At 35.8% G+C, this 20898-nt stretch overlaps 2 protein-coding genes across 4 annotated transcripts in view; one reads left to right on the top strand and one right to left on the bottom strand.

Annotated features, from left to right (window-relative positions):
* The window catches only part of LOC113052874 (calcium/calmodulin-dependent 3',5'-cyclic nucleotide phosphodiesterase 1A), a 60350-nt gene extending 57854 nt beyond the window's left edge, over positions 1-2496 (top strand). The window contains exon 15 of one of the 2 annotated variants that reach the window (XM_026217312.1): positions 196-2496. In XM_026217312.1, coding sequence (XP_026073097.1) covers positions 196-464 — 269 coding nt within the window. In that variant the 3' untranslated portion in view covers positions 465-2496. The remainder of the gene's footprint in view (positions 1-195) is intronic. The other variant, XM_026217313.1, reaches the window with a different exon arrangement.
* Positions 2497-2902: 406 nt separating this feature from the next.
* LOC113052873 (protein phosphatase 1 regulatory subunit 1C-like) lies at positions 2903-20898 on the bottom strand. 2 transcript variants are annotated; one of them, XM_026217311.1, is made up of 7 exons: positions 20763-20898; positions 20439-20616; positions 18882-18942; positions 12061-12095; positions 11650-11716; positions 4889-5044; positions 2903-3199 (listed from the first exon to the last, which is right to left on the bottom strand). In XM_026217311.1, the coding sequence occupies exons 2-7, from the start codon at positions 20517-20519 to the stop codon at positions 3105-3107; spliced, it is 495 nt and encodes a 164-aa protein (XP_026073096.1). In that variant the 5' UTR covers positions 20520-20616; positions 20763-20898; the 3' UTR covers positions 2903-3104. The 2 variants fall into 2 exon arrangements, with proteins under 2 accessions (XP_026073096.1, XP_026073094.1); XM_026217309.1 differs by lacking the exons at positions 2903-3199; positions 4889-5044 and adding exons at positions 6569-7039; positions 7918-8121 and having other exon boundaries at positions 20763-20886.

The following is a 20898-nucleotide window of genomic DNA, read 5'->3' as shown; positions in this document are numbered from 1 at the left end:
TCATTGAGTCACTGTAACCAGACAAAGTAGTCAATAATCCATAATAAAATTAGTTAATTCTTGAATTTAACTTCTACTAAATACTTTTCCAGACACATGATCCTTTAGCCTGTTGAAATATCACTGTGTTTAGTGAGATGTAGTGCCTGGTAGAATATAATCCTATAGCTGATCTCACTTCCTGTCTCCTCCCAGAGTTGGCAAATAAACAGCATGAGAGAATGGCAGACCTAGAAGAGGAGCCCATGACAAACACACAAGTCACACTGTCCCACAGCAGTCCAGCCAGAGGGAGTCAGGACTCAGAGTCAAAGTCCCTGAACGAACTGAACAATACAGACTCCACTCACTCTTCCCAGGACTCTCTCGACCAGAGTTCCCAGTCCCCTACAGAGGGACCGGGCGACGGGTCACCAGAGGGACACAGCTCAGAAACTTTACCTTGGAACGGCAAAAGCGCCTGATGTCACACGGAGCGTGCCAAGCCTGAATGGTTTTAATCAGAAACAGGTATTGTATTATAATGCCATTATACTCTCGGGCTCAGAGGGCTAATCGTGCAGACAGATGCACAGAATGTCCACGGAGCGCCTCATAGAGACGGTAGTGTGCAGTGTTGTAATGGCGACTGTGTTATTGCTGGAGATGGACCTCTATCATCTTCTTGAGGAGGATTTAATGAGTCCCTGAAACACAACGCTACCTATTTGCGTCCTGGGCGTCATTCCTGTTGGCTCAATTATTTCTTTGTAAATTGTTTTTCTTTTCTCTCTCTTTTTTATTGTGTTTTTTTTTGTAGACTTCCATTATTTATTAAAGATTACACAGCTACACTTTGCACCAAAATTAGCTTCAGTATTTTATTTTTGCTATACAGTCATGCTTACCAACTCCTTGTGGCACATTGGGTCACATTAGGACTGGACTATTTGACCTCATTCTTCTGACTTACTAATTAATGTTATTCCCTCCAATTTCCAGAACAATCCATAAAGAGTTTTTATTTTATTTATTTTTTTGTAGCATGATACATATACTATGCAGCTGTAAAACAGCTGCCTATTATATCATAAGCCAATTTTTTTTTTTTTTTTTTTTTTTTTACAGTAGGTGTCCTCAAGGGGGCATTATTTCATTTTAACAAATCATATTCTCCAAATAAACAAAACTCTGTACCTTTAAATCCATACAGTATTATAGCTCATAGCAGTGTGTAAATAAATGTTATATACACTGGCTGTGTTTAGAATGGAATACTAGCTTAATACTCGCCAAATACTGTGCAGTATGTACTGTTTAAAATAGTGAAACAAAATATGTAACAATAAACATTTAAATTTAAAGGAACATACTATGTTTTGTGTTAAAAAGTTTTAGTCCAGTGTTAGAAATTGTTAATATTGCATTCATTCATCATGATACACTGGAAATGAAGGGGCCAAATCAAGCAATGTGGCAAATGGAGTAGATATATACTGTGTCCTGTAAACATACTGTGCTCTGTACTACAGAAACAGTAATAGTATGCTTTTCTGAACACAGCCTTTGTGCATTACACTGTTTCAGAATCTCAGATCAATCATGAGGTACTAAACATATGCTACCAAATCACTGTATCATGTTTTATAATGTTTATGTAAAAATACTGATCTTTTTTTTTTTTTTTTGCATTATATATGACATTAACTGCCAAAATCAAAATTGTTGTCATTTGTATCTCTTTTAAGGTCTATAGTGGCTGTCTTCATCTTCACACATTTTTAAAGAACATTCAAGCTCAGGGTCTGTTTCATTGTAGGAAGTAAGTTTATTAAATAATAATAATAATTATTATTAAATTCATTTATCAGTCAATGATGATAGAACACCTGTAGTATATTTGTTTAAATCATCCCTCAATGACTTTCAGATAAAATTTGTCTAGTAAATATGAATCTATTGAAGGAAAAAGTTCTTGCTTCAACTTTTTTTTTTTGCATTGATATTAATTTCTTTACAGCTAAGCACATTCGTCCACAAAGTCTTATGATGATGCCAAAAAAAAAAAAATAAAAAAAAAAAAAATAAATAATCACATTTTCTGGATGCAATTATATATAAGGTATATAGAGTTAATTAAAATGTAAACTTAGAATGATACTTTACAAATTTTTCGTACAGTTTCATGTTATCCCCAGAATTTTTTTTTTTTTTTTTTTGCCATCATTGAGAATTGTAGAGGAGAGATTCAGTTGTAATGAAAATGTTATCATGTAAAGGAGGAGGAGGATTACTAAATTTGCTTTGTCATCTTGAAAAACCTCTTTTTGACACTATTATAACATCGATGTAGGTTGATTTCTTTTGGTGGTGGTGGTGGTGGTGGGGTGTTGCAGAAGATCTAAAAAACTCGAAAAATATTAGCATGTACAGTATCTAGCCTGAACTCCATTTATAAGGCCCACATTTCAGACGCTCGTGTCACAAAGCCATCGGGCTGTACAACAGCCGTGTGGGACTTCAGAGTCACATCTTCATACAAAACAGCCATATACTATACCTACAAAAATATTGCTTCTGTCAGAGAAAGTTTCATCAAAGCCTCAAACACTCCATATGAGGTGATCCAAAATAAAGTGACAGGATGTGATTGGCTTGGCAAGCCTTCACTTTCATATTACAACTCATAATGAATTACAACTGAAGGAAATGTAATATATTATGAAATAAATCACAATACCATAGGCAGGGATAAAAAAATAATAAAAAAAGTAAAGGAAAAAAAATACAAAAAAAAAAGCTTAAATTTTGCGAACACACACGCACACACACACACACACACACACACACACACACACACACACACACACACACACATATATATATATATATATATATATATATATATATATATGCGTGTGTGTGTGTGTGTGCTTTATAAATAATAGTTTACAGTCTCAATATTTGGACTTTTTAGTATTTTAGACTAAAATTCCATAAATGTATAAAAAAAAAATGGCTCTGAAAGTTACTTTCAAATTATGGGGGTAAAAAAGGTTAAACTAAAAAACAGTTCCCAAACAATTTTATAAATGACATCACATCCTGATACAGTTCAACCAGTGTTATTCCACCTGACTGTCTTGCCATTCCTCGCTGTTCTCTTCTTCCTCCTGGAAAGGTGAAGTATGGTTTGTCTGTTTTTTCAGCATCTTTATCCCTGTGAAAAGATGAGATTTGGGCAACATTCAGCTTTCACCTTTCCTTAACAGGTTTAACTCCTAAACCGGATTCACACAACATCTTACTGTATGAACACTGAACTGAATTAAACCGTACTGTTTGAACAAACCAATGTCAATCCCCTTTGTTCTCACGCTAGACTTGACTATTACCTGGCTGTAACCATGGTGACATTGACTAAATTAGATAATGATGTCTATACGATAACAGTAGAATTTATTTAGTAAATTGATGCGACATGAATGCAGCCGTCAAATCTTAGTTAACTGATAGCAGAACAACCTGAGTAGCAATCGGATCATTTGAGAATATGAAATTGATGGGAGCAGATCAGACAGCTCACATCTCCAGTCTGTGAGTTACTGAAACAACTGAAATAAAATAAAACGAGCGACATTGCGTGGCTATGTGATAGAAAACTATAGATGTCCGGCAGAAGGTGACCCAACGCTAAAAGTAGCATTAATGTTAAACAGCACACATCACAAACCCGTCGTTTTAGGTGGGTGTCATGTCATAAAGTATTTTTAATACAACTGAATTTCCATTTAACCTGAACGCAATTTAATAAAAACATTTTAAGTTATGATAACTCTTTAATTTCTACAGTTACTGAAATTATATAGAGAAAGCAAGCAGAGATTTACATTATAAAAGAACTGTGTAGCCTCCTTTGCTTACGTTCGTTCAGCTCAAAATTGGACGAAAGTCACACAACATTTCTAATTACAATTACAATTATGGATGCCACAATTACGGAATTGTTCAGAGCAGCAATTAATCTTTCAAAGTCCACTTATGTTTACATTTATGCATTTAGCAGACGCTTTTCTCCAAAGCGACTTGCAGAGCATTGAGGCTATAGATTTTTTTTTTTTACCAGTATGTCTGTTCCCCAGGAATCGAACCCACAACCTTTTGCGCTACTAACGCAATGCTCTCCCACTGAGTCCAGACCTGACACACAGCCCCTCATCCTGACAGATTTGTTGAGCAATCATGAAGATCTTTCTTCACGTCCATTGCTCCAACTGATGAAATCGTGTGTGATTGGTTATAATGCGCAACATTGTAAAAACGCGTAAAAATAAAAATTCTACAACATTAGCAGATCTAAATTTAATGCATCAGTCAACACTTTTCATTTTGTTTTATTTGTGACAGCAGTAATGGATTAAGTTGAATTGTGCAGGGACATTTTTGTCCCAAAAATTAATTTCCAAACTTTGGCCAGGGGAAGGCTTTGCCCAGCCTTATATGCGCTCCGCTTGTGTGTCCAACAGTACACATAATATATATTAAAAACAGAAAACAGTTATTTTAAGCTGTAATAATATTTCACATTATTACTGTTTTTTCTGTATTTTTAATTGTGGATTAAAGGAAACGTCCTACATAAAAACATTCAAAAAATCCCATTCTATTAGTGTACTCTGCAGCTTTGTGAATGTGATATTGTATTCTCTTTTGGTCAACCTTCTTTTTGCTAAATTCCCAGGTCAAAGTTCACAAACATTCATATGCATGTGAGTGACAGTTAATAGAACAAAATACTGACATGAACCAATTGACAAACAAACAACAAATTAATATAATACGCAAATCGTAGTGAAGCTTGTCCTACAGTACATGTATTATGTACTACATGCTTATGATCTGTTCCTACCAGGGATGAAGGGTGGCTGGTGCTGGAATGGTGTGTCTTTGCGTCGTGGTGACAGGTCTCCAGGTTCCTCAGACAGTGTGTCCAGGTGTTTTTGAGAGAGTCTTGAAGGATGATGAATTTCTCGTTCATCTTGCTGGTTATCACTTTGCTCTCTACCTGCAGGACGAACACAGCGTGAGTCCCAGCATGCACCTGTCCCAATGTGATCTGACTTACCCGTCTAGATCCAGTTGACTAGGCTAAGTTAGTTCAAAGGTTGATAGCGATCATCTCGACGCAGAAGAATATAGACAATAGGTATGATAAGCTCTTTTCTTAAAGGTGATGCATGCTATTTATGAGCAAACACAACTGCATTACATTTATGCATTTAGCAGACACTTTTATACAAAGCGACTTACAGTGCATTCAGGCTATACATTTTTTTAGGAGTATATGTGTTCCCTGGGAATTAAACCCACGACCCAGGAACACTATGCATATTTTTTAAATATTATTCTGGATGTAAAAGCTTGTTGACCATCTTTGTAATGGACTTGCGCATTAAAAACTAAACCAAGTTATTTCTCATTTCTACTTCATTAGGGAAAGACCAACATTTCCTGATGCCCACAATTATTCTGTTGTTACAACATATCTTCAAATCCGCAATAAAATCTGAAAACAGGTATCACATTTAGAAGCATTGCCTTTATCAAAAAAAATTAAACGGAAAACAGAACTTTAATTCTTACAGTCGCCATGCTAAATGAGGTGATTTTTCTCAATTATTTTTCTTCTCTTTTCACAGAGAAAAAGAATCTGGTGTGGTGCTGCTAGATTGCACAGAAGTGACATATTTCACCTTTAATCCTCATTATATGTCTTATAGCAGAAATAACACACAGTGCGCTGGAGAGATGACATATTTTTGTAGGCAACTTGCATTTTAGCACTCTTTAGCCTTTTCTATTTTCCTGATGTCTTTTTTGGTTAATTGGTTAAAATATATATATTTTTTTATTTTTTATTCTACAACATAAAATACAACAGTAATAACTTCTCAAGACTTTTATAAAGGTTATACTTGACTTAAAAAGCGGATTGCAAACAATGGGATAAACCGAAGTTGTAGTATTAAACGTCATCCAAGCGAACAGGTAAATTTATCAGATCACAAGTCACTTTTACAATCAAGCTGTTTTTATTTGCACTTTTGCTAAATATTCTAAGACTTACAGTACTCATTTACACAATATACTCAATGGACACAATGACATAATTACCTATGTGTTAAAAAAAAATGTAAAGTGAAAATTCGTCAAATTAAATCATGCAGACATGGTGTAGTTTATAGTCTATGTTCAGCTTTTTACTTCTGGTGATTGTATTTAAGCTTCAAAAAGGTTGTTAATTTGTGAAGATTACCATGATGGACAAATCATGTAAGAATTATAAACTTTTGTTGGACACAGAGATGCAAAAATCCAAAAGCCAGTGGAAAAATCCTAAAGTGTAATGCAAAAAAAATAATAATAATAATTTGCCTACAAATATACGTCATCACTGCAGCGCTCTATTAGGTCTTCGTTTACTTATCTAAGATGATTTTGACATTTTGAAAGTGGGAAATTAAAATCATAATGACAGAAACATTAGATAAACAGCACTTACCATACTCAAAATTATTTACATCATTCCTTTTTTTTCAAGCTCCAAAAAAGTTTATTTCATTGTCTCTACTTTACAAGTAAATCCATACCCAAAAGGAATTTATTACAACTGATCTGAAAGTGCCAAAAATATGCTGCCCACGTTTCTGTTGCCACAGATATACATATTGGAAATATTTCAAATATCATTTTATCAAATAGAAAAACAAACAGGACAGATCACTTCAGTACAGATTTCAAAGTGAAGTACAAGCGTTACATTTCACACAAATAAAACTGATTAAAGGAAGGCATCACTGGAAGTGAACTTAGAAATATGTGAGAAAGTACAATATGTGTATTTAGAGAAAGCATGTCTTCTGAGTCCAAAGAGTGGAGGTGACAGGAAATGTTTAGGAAGGGTCTACGGTGTGCCAGGTACAGTATTACAGCTATCGAGAGACAGATGAAGGACTGCTCAAGTTTTTCTGCTCACTTCCTGAGGTGTCTGCTTTGTCTCCTGTATATGAATATACAAAACAATGGTAGTAATAATATTTAAAATAATAATATAAAAAAAAATAAGAATAAAAAAACAAAGTAGAGGAGAGGAAAGACGGGGACAAAAAAGTCTTATCAGTCAAATGCAGCAGATCTTCCATCCAAGCAATCAGATTTTCTTTACATAATTGTGTACCAAGATATTGTTTATGAAGGATAAAAGCACTCAAATTAAGATAATTAAATCAATAAATTAAACATATATGTTGCATGTTCCAAACTATTTTGTATTATAAAAAACAATTAATTGCAGTGCAAAATAATAGATAGAATAATAAATAGATAAATAGACAGCCAAAGAGATAGACAATTTTTTTAAATTATATCCACTTACATAAAACCACTGCATAAAAACCAATGCATTTTATTTAAATAGATAAATAAATTCAGCTTTGCCAAGACAATTTTCCATTTTAATTTACTGTACTAAAATAACTTTAAAAATTAAAATCAATAAATATTAAGCAATAGCTTCTCAATGTACTAAAGTAACACATAATAACATACTTAATTTCCAAATGCTTATTGTTGAATCAAGAATTTATGGAGCCAGAGTGATTTTTCATAATTACATTTTTTCAAAAGTATTATTTAAATGGAGTTGTTTTGTTAAGGATTTCATTGAATAATAAATGTAAATAAATTAACGATTTATTTAAATGATTGCATTATTTAATTTAGAGTACACTGGTCCTCCATAATTCTCTCCACAGATTTATTTTATCTGTTTTATCTGTTTATTGTATCAAGTAATGGATTGTTACATGTACTTTCCTAGCTACCTGTACACAAAGCAACAGTATTAGTTCCGCTTCCCAGTTTTTGTTCTGGACTTACCCCCGGCCCCACTGCTGCCTGGCTGCCCCTCAGTACTGGCATAAGACTCATTGCCATTAGGCTCTGAGCTGTTGTGATTGGCCCATTGAGCTTCGTTGGTAAAATGCTGTGCTGTGATTGGACTGGGCGTGTCTGGGCTGTCAGAGAGCCCTGGCTCCTGCTGCTCCTGCCTCTGAAAGTGCTGCTCCACCACCAGCTGCAGCTCTGCACTCAACACAGGACACACAGCACAGCGCCACACAGTGGACAGAGGCTATCAGCACAGGCGTGCAGTGTGCAGAACAGTGTGAGACCTCTGACCCCCTCCCAAATGTATGACATCAATCGAAGTAAACTCAACGGTCGACTATGAAATGGAAAATGAATGACTTGCGAGATGTATGCATGCTATGTATCTCAGAAACAAACAAAAAAAAAAAAAAAAGAAAAAGAAAAAAAAAGAACCAGTATTAGGCATTGAAAGTATGTAAACATTTAAAATCTTGGGCTTAGGTCTGGGCAATATAGGAATAATAAAACAACAACATTTACCTACATAGAACTTTACTAAAATATATAATATTTTATGATAATATAAAACAAGGAAAGGACAGATTGTTTAAATGAGTCTATTGATAAGCTCTTTAGGTAACTTAAATGGCCAAAAAAAAAAAAAAAAACAATAATAATTCATTTTATATCCCCAGCAAATCAACACAATTATGAAACATAAAACCATGAATACTCAACATATCGCACAGCCCTAGTTGGGCTGACATCAGTTTTGATCAACTGCACAATATTTCTTGGTGATGTATCAAAGTAGAGAGCTAATGCACTGTAAGCTGATAGCTCTCTCATGAAGCAGGTCTGAAAGCATCTTAAAGGCTTTCAAAAAAGTTTCATCTGCAGACCTCCGAATGTAACTTTCTGATGAGGATGCCTAATACTTACAGTACTCATTTACGCAATATACTCATCCAGAATGACGTGATTACCTATATGTTAAAAATGATCATTTAAAAGAGAGAATTCATCATAATTTAAATTACTTAAAATGTAAATAAAAATAAATCAAATCAAGATACAAAACAATCAAAAGTTGATCAGGGAATCCTAAATAATAAACTACTACAGTAGTATCAAACCAGAACTGGGATTTACACAAAGACATTAGAGTGCAACAGAGGTAGATGAGTTTGTTTCTTCATCATAACAGATTTGGAGATATTTAGCATTCCATCACTTGCTCTCCAGTGGATTGTCTAGTGAATGGGTGCCGTCAGAATGAGAGTCAAAACAGCTGATTAAAAAATCTAAATAATCCACACGTCTCCAGTCCATTATTTAATGTCTGGTGAAGTGAAAAGCTGTGTGTTAGTATGAAACAAATCACTAATTAGGATGGTTTAACTTGAAACCGCTCCGTTAAAGAAACGACCACAACTACTTGGATCTTGGATGGCCTGAGGGTACATTTTCAGCAGTTTTAAATTTTTTGGTAAATTATTCCTTTAAATGTGCTTCTGTAGAAACCACAAATCTTAAAACAAATGCATATCTATCTATCTATCTATCTATCTATCTATCTATCTATCTATCTATCTATCTATCTATCTATATATATATATATATATATATATATATATATATATATATAATACACAGCTTTGAACTCTTAACTGAAGAGTATTCTGAAATCCTAGTAGAGAAAATGAATGGGGAAAACACTCCCACAATCAAGACCACTAAAACGTTGGCACTTACTAACCCGCTACATACACTCAGCATTTGTACCCTGGAATGAGTTCAGCTCACCACTTTGTCGCTATCCAAAGCAATCTTCTCAAAACATTTTAAAAAATCTTTGCACAGACAAGAGACCCCTAATTACACAAATGAGGTTCTGACACCACTGAACCAGGACTAGCCCACACCAGTACAGTACTTGGCATCACTGCAAATCAGATTGCTTTAGCTGTTTCTGCTAAAAGAATGCTGAGTGTTCATTCAAAACTGCTCTGCCAGGCTGTCCATTTGAGGCCATCTATCTAGAATGATGTATCTCTCTCTCCTCCCCCCACTCCAATCAATAGCTCAAGCTAATGTGAATTTAACACATCCATGCCAGGAAATGGCCTTGTCTATGAGTCAGCGAGGCGGACTCGACCACTCTCCCTCCCTCATCTCATTGTCTTAAAACCTTGACTTTCTCGCAAATGTGGCCTGCTGGGCAGAGCATGTTCTGGCATGTTGCATGCATAGTGGCGCTTATGCTCAGGCGACCAGAGTTTGCATCCAATTTGGATAATTTCCTGCTCTCTGCTGCCCTTGTAATTGGCAAAAATGACCAGTTATTACAATCAACAAACTCTGCTCCTCATGTAAAGGAAGATATTTTTCACGTGAACACTTGAGTGGTAGGGTTTCTGCAGGTTTTATTAAGGTAAATTTAAGACTCTTTAAAGACCTTTTAATACCAAGAAAAGTAAATGTAAGGAATAACCTGAAGAGAACACAATACATCAGTAGGTTTTCTAAATGTAAATGTCTAGAGCACACAGTGAGTTGCATTAGCACCACTACAAAGTTTGAAAATACAACTTTCAACTGATCTCCATTTAAAAAAAAAAAAAAATCACATTCATGTTAATAACAATAACAAACAGTGTATAAACCGAAATAAACACAAATAAATCATACATAAAACAACTGCAGCTGTAAATCAGGTGTGAACACTAAATAAAGTTCTAACTATTTGACAGGAAAATTAAAGAATCAGAAATTCTAATAAAATCTGAAAAGCTGTTCACTAGATGCATTGCACTGATCTGTGTGAAAAAGACTTAAGCCTTTACTTTGAATTAAGTCACTTCTTATAATGAGCAAATAATAAAGAACAATGCTTTTTAATGAAGCTCTATGAATGGACACAGGCAGTATATTATATGTACAGTGGGTTTAAAGTCTGAGACCACATTGAACATCTCATATTCAGAATTTAAGTTAAACCCATAAATATACAAGTGTTTGGGATTCTTAAATATTTAAAACAATGAAATATTCTAAATAAGAAATATTAAAAATTCTGCATTATTTCTAGTCTACTAATCAAATCTCTGACAATGATCATGTTATTATCGAATGTTTCTTTCAGTGGAGCTCAAGATGCTCTTTGGATGATTCTCAAATCATGGTGGGAAAAACAGACGCGTGTTCACAAGTGGACTCAGACTTTGGGCCTTGCTGTAGGTGGTTACAAGCGGAGGAACTGTGTTATTATTAGCGACTGATCCATAAGCACGTGCAGTGTGAGTAGTCTGTCGTGTGGGCTGCCTGTGTGGGTCATTGGATGCAAAACGCCGCCTCCATCAGTGAAATATGTGCTGTGTGAATGTTGATGGAGAAGATGGCATGGCTGTAATATATTTACTTATAAAAACTGTATAAATATTACTATTAATTGGTTTGTTTGACTATAAAATAATCCCTTTTGACTGATACTGTTACAGAAAATATTGTCAAAGGTATAGAAAAATATATAATGTATGTTAACTCTTAAGTAATTAATGAGAAATTTGAAACTTTAGATCTTAATTTCCATCATCTTGTTAAATTATTTTCATTGTATAAATAATCAAGTTGTAAAAAGGTACTGCATAACGGGAATGACTCAGATGGTATGGTTACGTAATAGCCTGAAACATCACATAATATGCACAGGGTGTTTATGGTTGGATGTGGGCTTCATACCTCTCATGGTAGGTGGTGTGTAGACGCTCTGTTTCCTCTGGGCTGGAGACAGCTGGGCACTCTGGGCCTGGCGTGGACAGTGGAAAAGCACAGCGTGAGAGAGGGGATCTGATTTCACGCAGACTCTATTTCAGGAGCTCTGCTCCAGCAGGTAATCAATGAAAACTGCATCAGAGCTCCATCCATCTCATAGCAAAGCCCTCCGTTGAGCATCTTAGCATAGAGACCTCTGCAGAGAAGCAGCCAGAGGCTTAGCTTACATACCGCCATGTCCACTAAGATGACTGAAAAGAACACTGTGTGATGTCTGATACCATGATGTTGGAGACAGAAGTGAGGGAGAGCAAATCTAATGCTCATTTTAAGCACTAGGGTTTATCTCTCATCTCTGTTATTGCTTTAGATACTCACTTCTGTTTGATTGCTTGTAGTCTGCTTGTCATCTCCTGAAGGGGAAAAAAAGAACAGAGGGACTTACTGCTAGTAACATTTCAGTGCTGTATAAGTTTAGAAAATGTATCTACAAATATATACTTAAATTTTTATTATTATTCTTAATTTTTTAAAAGGAAATTATATTATTACAGACAAAGATACACTGAAATTATTGAAAGTGAGAATAATACATTTACATTGTTAATAATAATTTATATTTCAAATAATGCTATTTAAACTAATGCTACATTATTAAAAATAATGCTACAGTTAAACTGAGCAGCAGTTTTCACCCCCAGCTCTTAATGCATCTTGTTTCCTTCTGGAGCATCAGTGAATGTTTGAATCTTTTTAAATAGTTGTGTTTGAGTCCCTCAAATGTCCTCAGTGTGATAAGGTGTATCTCAAAATCATAAAGTCCCTGCTGGAAAGGGTTCAAATATGGAAAGATGCTGGAAAACTGAAGAATCTGCAGGACCTTAAAGATTTTTCTGAAGAACGCTGCTCAGTTTAACTGTTCAGAACAAACAAGGGACTCATGCACAACCATCACAAAACAGAAAGACAGCCGAGGATCATCAGGTGACAGAACACAGTACTAAGAACCAAGGGTTCCCAAACTTTTGAGTAGGGTTATTTTAATAACTTCAGCATTTTTTTTGTCTTGTGGACTAAATGTTAATATCTTTTATGCACAATATCTTACTCAGGACAGTACTAAATAAAAAATAACATGCATTTAGTATGATCTCTCTTATTTTTTAAAAATTACTCATATTTTCACAGATTCTGCAAGTGGTGCCCAAACTTTCGATCCCCACTGTATATATATATATATATATATATATATATATATATATATATATATATATATATATATATATATATATATATATATATATATATATATATATATATATATATATATATATATATGCAGCATTAAATTGATCAGAAGTACAAAAGATTTCTATTTCAAATAATTTAAATCTATTTAACAAATAACACCTGGAAAGCACTGTTTTCAGCATTGATAATTAAATTTTCTTGTGCACCAAAACAACATACTAGAATGACACAAATCTAAAGTATGGACAAAAACGTTTTTTTTTTTTTTTTTTTTTTTTTTTTCGAAAAGAATTTTAGTTTAACATTTGTATAACATAAATTTTTTTACCAGTTTATGTTTAAGAACATTTAAAAGTAGCATAAACATAATTTTTGCAAAATGATTAAATTGACCGTTCCATTAATATTCACATAACCTAGAAATTGTATTTATTTATTTTTTAAACTGGATGATTTGCAAGTTCAGAGAACATTCACAAATTACATTTTCATAATTTAACAGGAATGTTAGCAAACTTTTTTTTTCATAGCTTCAGTATAACTAATTTATTGAGTCATTTGGAAAGCACAGAAAGTTTTTTAACAATTGAAAAGTCACATTTAACTAATCTGTAAGATTAAGGTTATGTGATCATAGAAACAACTGTGTGCTTCATTTCTTCAGAGTTTCTATCTCCACAAATTCGGTAAAAGAATGCTAAGAGCAAAGCCAAATTTAGATCAATTATATCTTATTTTATCCAAAAATGGAATGTGTTAGGCGACTAACAGAATTTGATTTTACATTCCACTCCCAAGTTTCTTTTTCATAATGCAAGACTGCATTTAGGCACCTTTTTTTCTTTCTGCAACTGCACTAAGAGGGGCTTATACATTATTTCAGATGTTATGAAATGTAGCTGTTTGTTCATTTTAGGACTTGAAAGACCAACTTATCTTCCAGGGTCATCATGTTTCTTTCAGAGCATCTTTTAGTCAGCATCAGTTTCATGCATGCTCTCAAAGCATAGGGAGCACCTTGAGTTTTAATCCGTAATCCCTTCATGAAGTCTTTGGAGCTACAGTATGGGCTCCAAATTGTTTTATAAAATATAATGAAAATGTAAAAAAAAAATGTGGGGGAAAATGTAATTTTCCCCACAGGATGTTAGGTATCAGTGAAGAAAAATTTATAAGAAACAATCTTATAAACTTTTTTTTTTTTTTTTTGCAGTGAGGACCTGGAATATTTGCAATATAGTATAAATGGGAAGGTTGTTATTGCTGTAGCTTCAACAAAACAGTATCATCAAATTATTCATTATAATTTTGGTCGCAGACAAACATTTCACACAAAATGTTTTTTGAAAAAAAGCTGATGTTTTGTCTAATTATTCACGAATACAGTAAAACAGTAATATTGTGAAATATCACAATAAAAATTTCTGTATTTCTCCCACAGGACTGCTGCATACTGGACGTTTTTCCCTTTTCACACCATTCTTTGTAAACCTTAGAAATGGTTATGGTTGATTAGATAATTGCATTAATGAGAAACTGAACAGGTGTTCCTAATAATCCTTTAGGTGAGTGTACAATGGAAACTATTATGCACTACGAGGACTGTATGCACCACTACTGGACTGATGTTACACATGTTTAAAAAGAAAAGAAGACCTTAAAAGCCCCTGATTTCTCTTAAAGCCACTGAGCATCTTTATTGCCTCACCTAATAGCCACTTAAGCATTTAAATGGAGTCAATGCAAGTGCTGGACTATGATTTTAGACCTTTGACTTTAAGTAAAATCAGAGGCACACAGTGAACCACAATAGCCAGAAAGGCATTTATGGCCCCACTGGCTCCAAACAAGAGATTCTTATTACAAAAAAATGTATTGCACAAAATGTCCCTGTCAAAGCCACAGGTTCTGCTCCATAAAAATTGGACCAAATTACAACACTAACAGCAATAAAAACCAAGCCACTCTTCAACATCCTCTTCTGCTCACGGTTACATGGTGCCCAGTTTATGACAAGAAGCAATCGTGTGACACAGGTTCATAAAGCTTCAAAAACTTTCTTTATAAAGGACCGATCCCAAGTGTTTTGGATCAGAGGAGGAAATGCCAGCCAAACAAAGAGGTGCTTGTTTTGTGAATGCAGCTCTGTACGTCACACCTCCTCAACGCCCCTGCGATCTACTTCCAAAATCAGCAGGGCAAAATAAGCAGCCGTTCTCCTAGCGCAACCGCAACATTACAACAACCACCCAGCCATCGTCTGCATCAATCAGGAAAAACAAACAGCTCTGAAATGAACAGCACTTCCCAGTCATTTGTCAGGTTTGAATGGCTTTGCTGGAGAGCATGTCATCTCTGTTGAGTAAGACCTGGCAACCGTTGGGAGACAATAAATGCTCTTAGTTAAGGGAAGCTCGTGAGCACATAACAAGGCCATCTTCTCAAGCAGAACGGGCAGATGGCATTGCTGGCTCCATCGTGAAAACCAGTCATCTCTGCCAAGTCAAACACAAGAGTATGGGCACATATGATCTCAGCTAGCTTCCAGCCAAGACTAGTCCTGAACACTCAGATGAGGTGGATCATTGCTATGTTTATTCACCGATATTGAACAATTTGTGAAGACACTCTGACACTGGATGTTTGAGATAATATACAGTCGGTATATAGAAAAGAATCAACCCCCTTTGAAACTATCACTTTTTGTTGCTTTGCATCCTAAAAACAGTTTTGGACTTATTCAGCTGTATTTACTCTAGCAACTTCTAACATCCTTCTAAGTGAAAGATATAACACCTACATGTCGGTACAATGTCTGTTAATACAGCTGGATAAATCAAAAAGTCTTCATTGCTGGCTACAGAGCAATTGGGGGGGTGGGGGGGGGGATGGGTGGGGTGGCGATTCTGTTATATAATAATACATAAAAACATTACTATGTAATGGCAAAAGGATAAGGTGGAAACATATATACCTGTTTCACAGTCCTTTAAGTGGCCCAAAAGAGGTGCCGTTACTCTATTATAGCCAAAAAACATTTTTTTTTTTGGGGATGATTCCCCTCATCCCCTGAGGTAACAACAACTATATTAAAGGGCTTTTATATACGGCAACCTTAATAATAAATCATTTTATTAGTTTGTGGATTTGCTTGAGCTAGAAAGAACTACTGAACATAAATAAAATGTGCAAAATGATTTTGAAAAAATACCCTTAGAAAGAGCTACTGCATTACTGCATTCAAACTTCCAAACTGACTCAAATGATTCGCGAACCAGCTCCGAACTCCCGATCTGACTCAAATGAGTCACGCTCCGAACTCCCGAACTGATTCAAATAATTTGCGATCCCCAAACTGACTCAAATGATTCGCGAATCCGCTTTGAACTCTCGAACTGACTCAAATGATTCGCGATCCCATTCCGAACTCCCGAACTGATTCAAATGATTCGCGATCCCCAAACTGACTCAAATGATTCGCGAACCCGCTTTGAACTCCCGAACTGACTCAAATGATTCGCAAACCGCTACGAACTCCCGAAATGATTCAAATAATTTGCAATCCCCAAACTGACTCAAATGATTCGCGAATCCGCTTTGAGTATATGACATTATATGAGCATATGACATGAAATGCTTTTGTAAAATTCTACTGCCTTCAAGTGTTTCTGGGAAGTTCCAACTTAGCAGCTTGGAAGTCATAATTATGATGTGATGTGTTTTAGATTTTTGGTCTGAATAAATTGGATGCATTGAGCGATTTCATATTTCTTTTTCTCTTTTCACAGGAAGCGTTTTCAGTGCTAATGCAACACTGAAGATCAAAGGAAGCGCATTAGGTGTAGAAATTATGCTTTATATGTGTATTTGATCATTTTCATGCTGCCACAGAGAATTATGGGAAGTTTTGTCCCACAAGCCTGGCGCCTCATAAATGTGGCTAAATGAGTGGTGCTGCCTGGCACTTCTCATCAAAATGTGAACAAAGTCAACTATACAGACCACATTTACAGTTAAAACATAATTATAAATAATACCAATTAGCTTCCATCAAAACATTGTGATGGCATTCATGTATGCTCGAATCGTGATCATTCTGACATGACTTGAAGGCAGCGTTAGTTTAGACTCTGGAATGATTTCTCTACAGTGCCAAAAACAGTTTATTGTGTGGGCTGTTGAGTGGGAATAGGGTTGAGGTTACCATGTTTACTGATGATGCTACTGTGCTGGCATTTCCCTCAAGTGGAAAACTTGATTCTGCTTGGATATGGATCCACTGATTCTACTGGCATATGGAAAACATATGAACTTACTCAGCATAACGTAGGTTTGAAAATAAAAGTCTTCAGGTGAAGACCACATGAATGTGCCATGCAAGTCTTGAGGAACAACTACAGCATGTAAAGACAGTTTCTTACTTTTAAAATGTTTAAAAAGGTAATTGTGAGTTTAAAATAAGAAATTAAGTGAGATAAAAATGTCACTTTGAGATTTGCAATTGTCATATAAAAAGTCGCAATTGTGGTTTTCAAATGAGATATAAAGTCAAATTTGAGATGCATATATTCATAATATAAGCTATACAGTATAGTCACATTGTGAGATACAGTCACAAATGTGAGATATGAAGTCATATTGTGAGATATAAAGTCACTATTCAGAGATTTAATGTTATGGTGAGATATAATGTCACACTGGGACATATAAGATCACATGTGGAGATTTAAATTCATATTGTGAGATAATATATAGTTCACTCTGTATGATATCTATTGTCTCTATTGTGAGATATATGGTCATATTTTGAGATTTAAAGGGGACATCAGATGCAAAATTCACTTTTACATGGTGTTTGTGTAGTGTGGACACAACCAACATACAACTTTTTTTTTATCCTTCAAAACCCTAAGCAGTCTCAATAATCAAGCTGTTTTGTTTTTCTAAGCAATATGACATCATATTGCACAAGCCCCGCCCACAACAACTGACAGACTGTCTGGTATTAGCATATCTCCGACCTCAGCCAGTAATAAGCTGTACGCCCTTTTCTCTTGGCTCAAGCAGCTGAAGCAAAAGGCTTCTATATTAACCTTCCAAAGTGTCATTTGCAGATAGCACAAATAATTGAATCTCAGCAAAATACGTCCATTTCCAAAATAACTCTCAATTCCACTCATAGATAAGCCGCATCATTCTACATTGAGGTTAAACTGAGAGTTCACCCAGAAGAGACAACGCTTTAAATAGATGACAGAGCTGTAGTGCCATGATGGTCCACACAGCCTGTCTGCTCGCATATGCTTGACACCATAGGTGGGATGTTTGAGCTGATAGCAGCCTGTTGACCATTGCCACATTCACAGCGTGTTGTGCTGTTCCGGACCAAGGCTAAATTACAGACGCTCCGATGTGAAATGACCTCGTCAGAACTATCAAGTTGTCCTTTAAACCAGAAGAGCACATTTCCTCCCGCAATATCATATAATGATTCTACATGAGAACTGGAAAGGGCCTATTTTCATAAGAGAACAAAAACCCACAGCTTTACGTAAACAATAGCGGAAATTCAAAAGAAATACGCCAAAGCTAGAAATATTACAACAATCAAACCTTTAAAAACACCTCCAAATGATGCACAATTAGACCAGTGTTTTTGGAAAGAACAGTCACAAGGTCTATTACTAATGCATTAGGGATGCTGATGCCAGTTAACCAAAGAAAAAGAATAGAGTTAGAGAAATTTTCAATGAGAGAATACTGAGAACTTTACTGCTTAATGAGGGACCGACTGTTCACTGCAGATTCTTATCTTAATTTAGATACACAGCACAGCTCTAGTTCAAAAGAGTCTTGTCGGCTATGATCCAGTGGTCCATATAGGCTGAACTAGCCCTTTTAGTGACTACAATGAAGCATCAACTTGTTTAATGGTTTAAGGCTCTTACCTGATGGACTGGGCTCATTGTAGATGACCAAAGTGGCTGGAGTTGGTCTGCGTTTGCGAATCTGAAGAGAAAATTATACTGTCATTAACAAAAGTATTGTGGAGGTAGTAAGACCCCTTTAACTATGTTAAAATCACTATGCTACACATCCTTGAGTGGTTTATTGATTTAATTGAATACAGTGTCCTACTTGAAAAACACAGAGCCTAAGCTGGTTTTAGCTGGATTAAGCTGGTCCCCAAGCCTGACTAGTAGGAAAATGCCCCAAAACCACTCTAAAGTTATACAATGATATACATTTATATTTTAGTTGTAATATTGCAATGGTACTTTTTAATAACAGATGGTACATGGGCGTAAAATGTCCATGTTGACTGATTTAACCCATGTGTCCAGACTCCAGCATTTGTTGGGTGATTCACTGGGGTCAATACAATCAATTCCCTGAAGTAGGCTGATGGGTTTAGATCACTTTTAGCCTGACAACATGCTGTCTCATTACATGTGAAACAGCATGAGCTTACACTCAGTGATGTTGTCCACCTCCATGCGGTTTGAAATATACCTGAACTTCAAAGTCAATTTAATAAGAAATTAGCAATGAACCTGTTAGAATTAACCAGTGTTAGAGAGATTTAGCTGTTATCAAGCCCCATCCAACTCACTACTCTATTCTATATCCGCTTGAAAAAGAAAACATGAAGCGAACACATTCAGTCAGTACCAGAATCCAGTATATGTGTTGTTGACTTTTGTTATGAGCTTCAATTATTTACTCTTAATAATTGTCTGTCTCTAAAAACTAGAAACATTTCTCCTCAGTTGTATATTACAATCACTTCTTCAGCTTCAGGGTCAGTAAAAGTCTGAACTACTATCCTGATTGTGCCAGCACATAAAATCACAGACCCCTGAACATGCAGGTTCAAGGCTCCGAGAAACAAGAGCGAACACTGCTTTTACTGATGGAGAACTTGCTCGGCACAAGAGAGACTGCCACTGATTGGACAAGCTGTCATCATCAAGTCAGCCTAACACTTTCCTGTTATGACATTGTCAGCAAGAGCACCAACATCAAACATTTTTACTGCCGGGCATGCAGCACGATCCGGATCTATCAATGAACAGCTCTTATATAGCTGGAACACAGTAAGAATACATTCTGCTGCACAAACGACAGTTTTTACAGTGAACAAAAACATTATTTTATAGGTCACTCTTTAACACCAATTTGCAGTTTACGAAAAACTCCTGTCAAAAACTAATTTGGCATGTAATACAGAATTTCGAAAGCAAAGAGCAAATGTTTAATTCCCTCCTCGCACTAAAGTGCATGCAAAACACTGTTTGTTCGAGCCATTACTGTGGCGTGCATTAAAAAAATTGCATATTTTCCAAGCACTACAATCCCACTATGTAAGACATCATATCATATAACTGATTCCGGCAGCAATCTGCACAGATCTGATGCTTCAAGACAGCCTCAAGGGAGACGAAGAGCAATGCAGGCCAGTCTCCATTAGGCACAATGCAATAAAAGAGCTTTTCTCTACTTACATGCTCAGCCGCCTGGGGATCCAGCTGGCTCTGGAAGAGGGGAACGGCAAACTGAATTTTCTTAGGGCTGTTGGGCTCCATGTTTAAAGAGAGAGCTGATGGAGAGAGAGATGGAAACAAAGTGGACACTACTTATCAGCCCCTGTGTTTTCCTCTCCCTCCTGTATGGACCGCCTTCCTTTACTCACGGAGAGAGAGAGAGAGAGAGAGAGAGAGAGAGAGAGAGAGAGAGAGAGAGAGAGAGAGAGAGAGAATGAGCCTCACAGACATACAGCAGAACAAATAGTCAGTCTGTCCTTCCCACATCCATGTTGTCCCACTCACTTTGCTGTGGTCCTGTGTCCCAAAAACCTCACAGAAAAGGAGATGGCTGAAGGGTCTTCTCAGTGCAAGTTTTTCCGACTGCTCCAGGACACACTCAAATCTCTCTGTGCTTTGCTGTCTGTCTCTTTCTCACTCT

The sequence above is a fragment of the Carassius auratus genome, chromosome 34, assembly GCF_003368295.1.
Source record: "Carassius auratus strain Wakin chromosome 34, ASM336829v1, whole genome shotgun sequence".
NCBI classification, from domain to species: domain Eukaryota; kingdom Metazoa; phylum Chordata; class Actinopteri; order Cypriniformes; family Cyprinidae; genus Carassius; species Carassius auratus.
This window is presented reverse-complemented; position numbering and strand designations above follow the sequence as displayed.

What these genes read in the sequence shown, in the direction of transcription:
- LOC113052873 (XM_026217309.1), bottom strand. Translation starts at nt 20,519, where the DNA reads ATGGAGCCCAACAGCCCTAAGAAAATTCAGTTTGCCGTTCCCCTCTTC. An exon ending in ATCCCCAGGCGGCTGAGCAT is followed by an intron (nt 18,943 to 20,438) that starts GTAAGTAGAGAA and finishes TTTTCTCTTCAG; the next exon opens with ATTCGCAAACGCAGACCAAC. An exon ending in CAATGAGCCCAGTCCATCAG is followed by an intron (nt 12,096 to 18,881) that starts GTAAGAGCCTTA and finishes TTTCCCCTTCAG; the next exon opens with GAGATGACAAGCAGACTACA.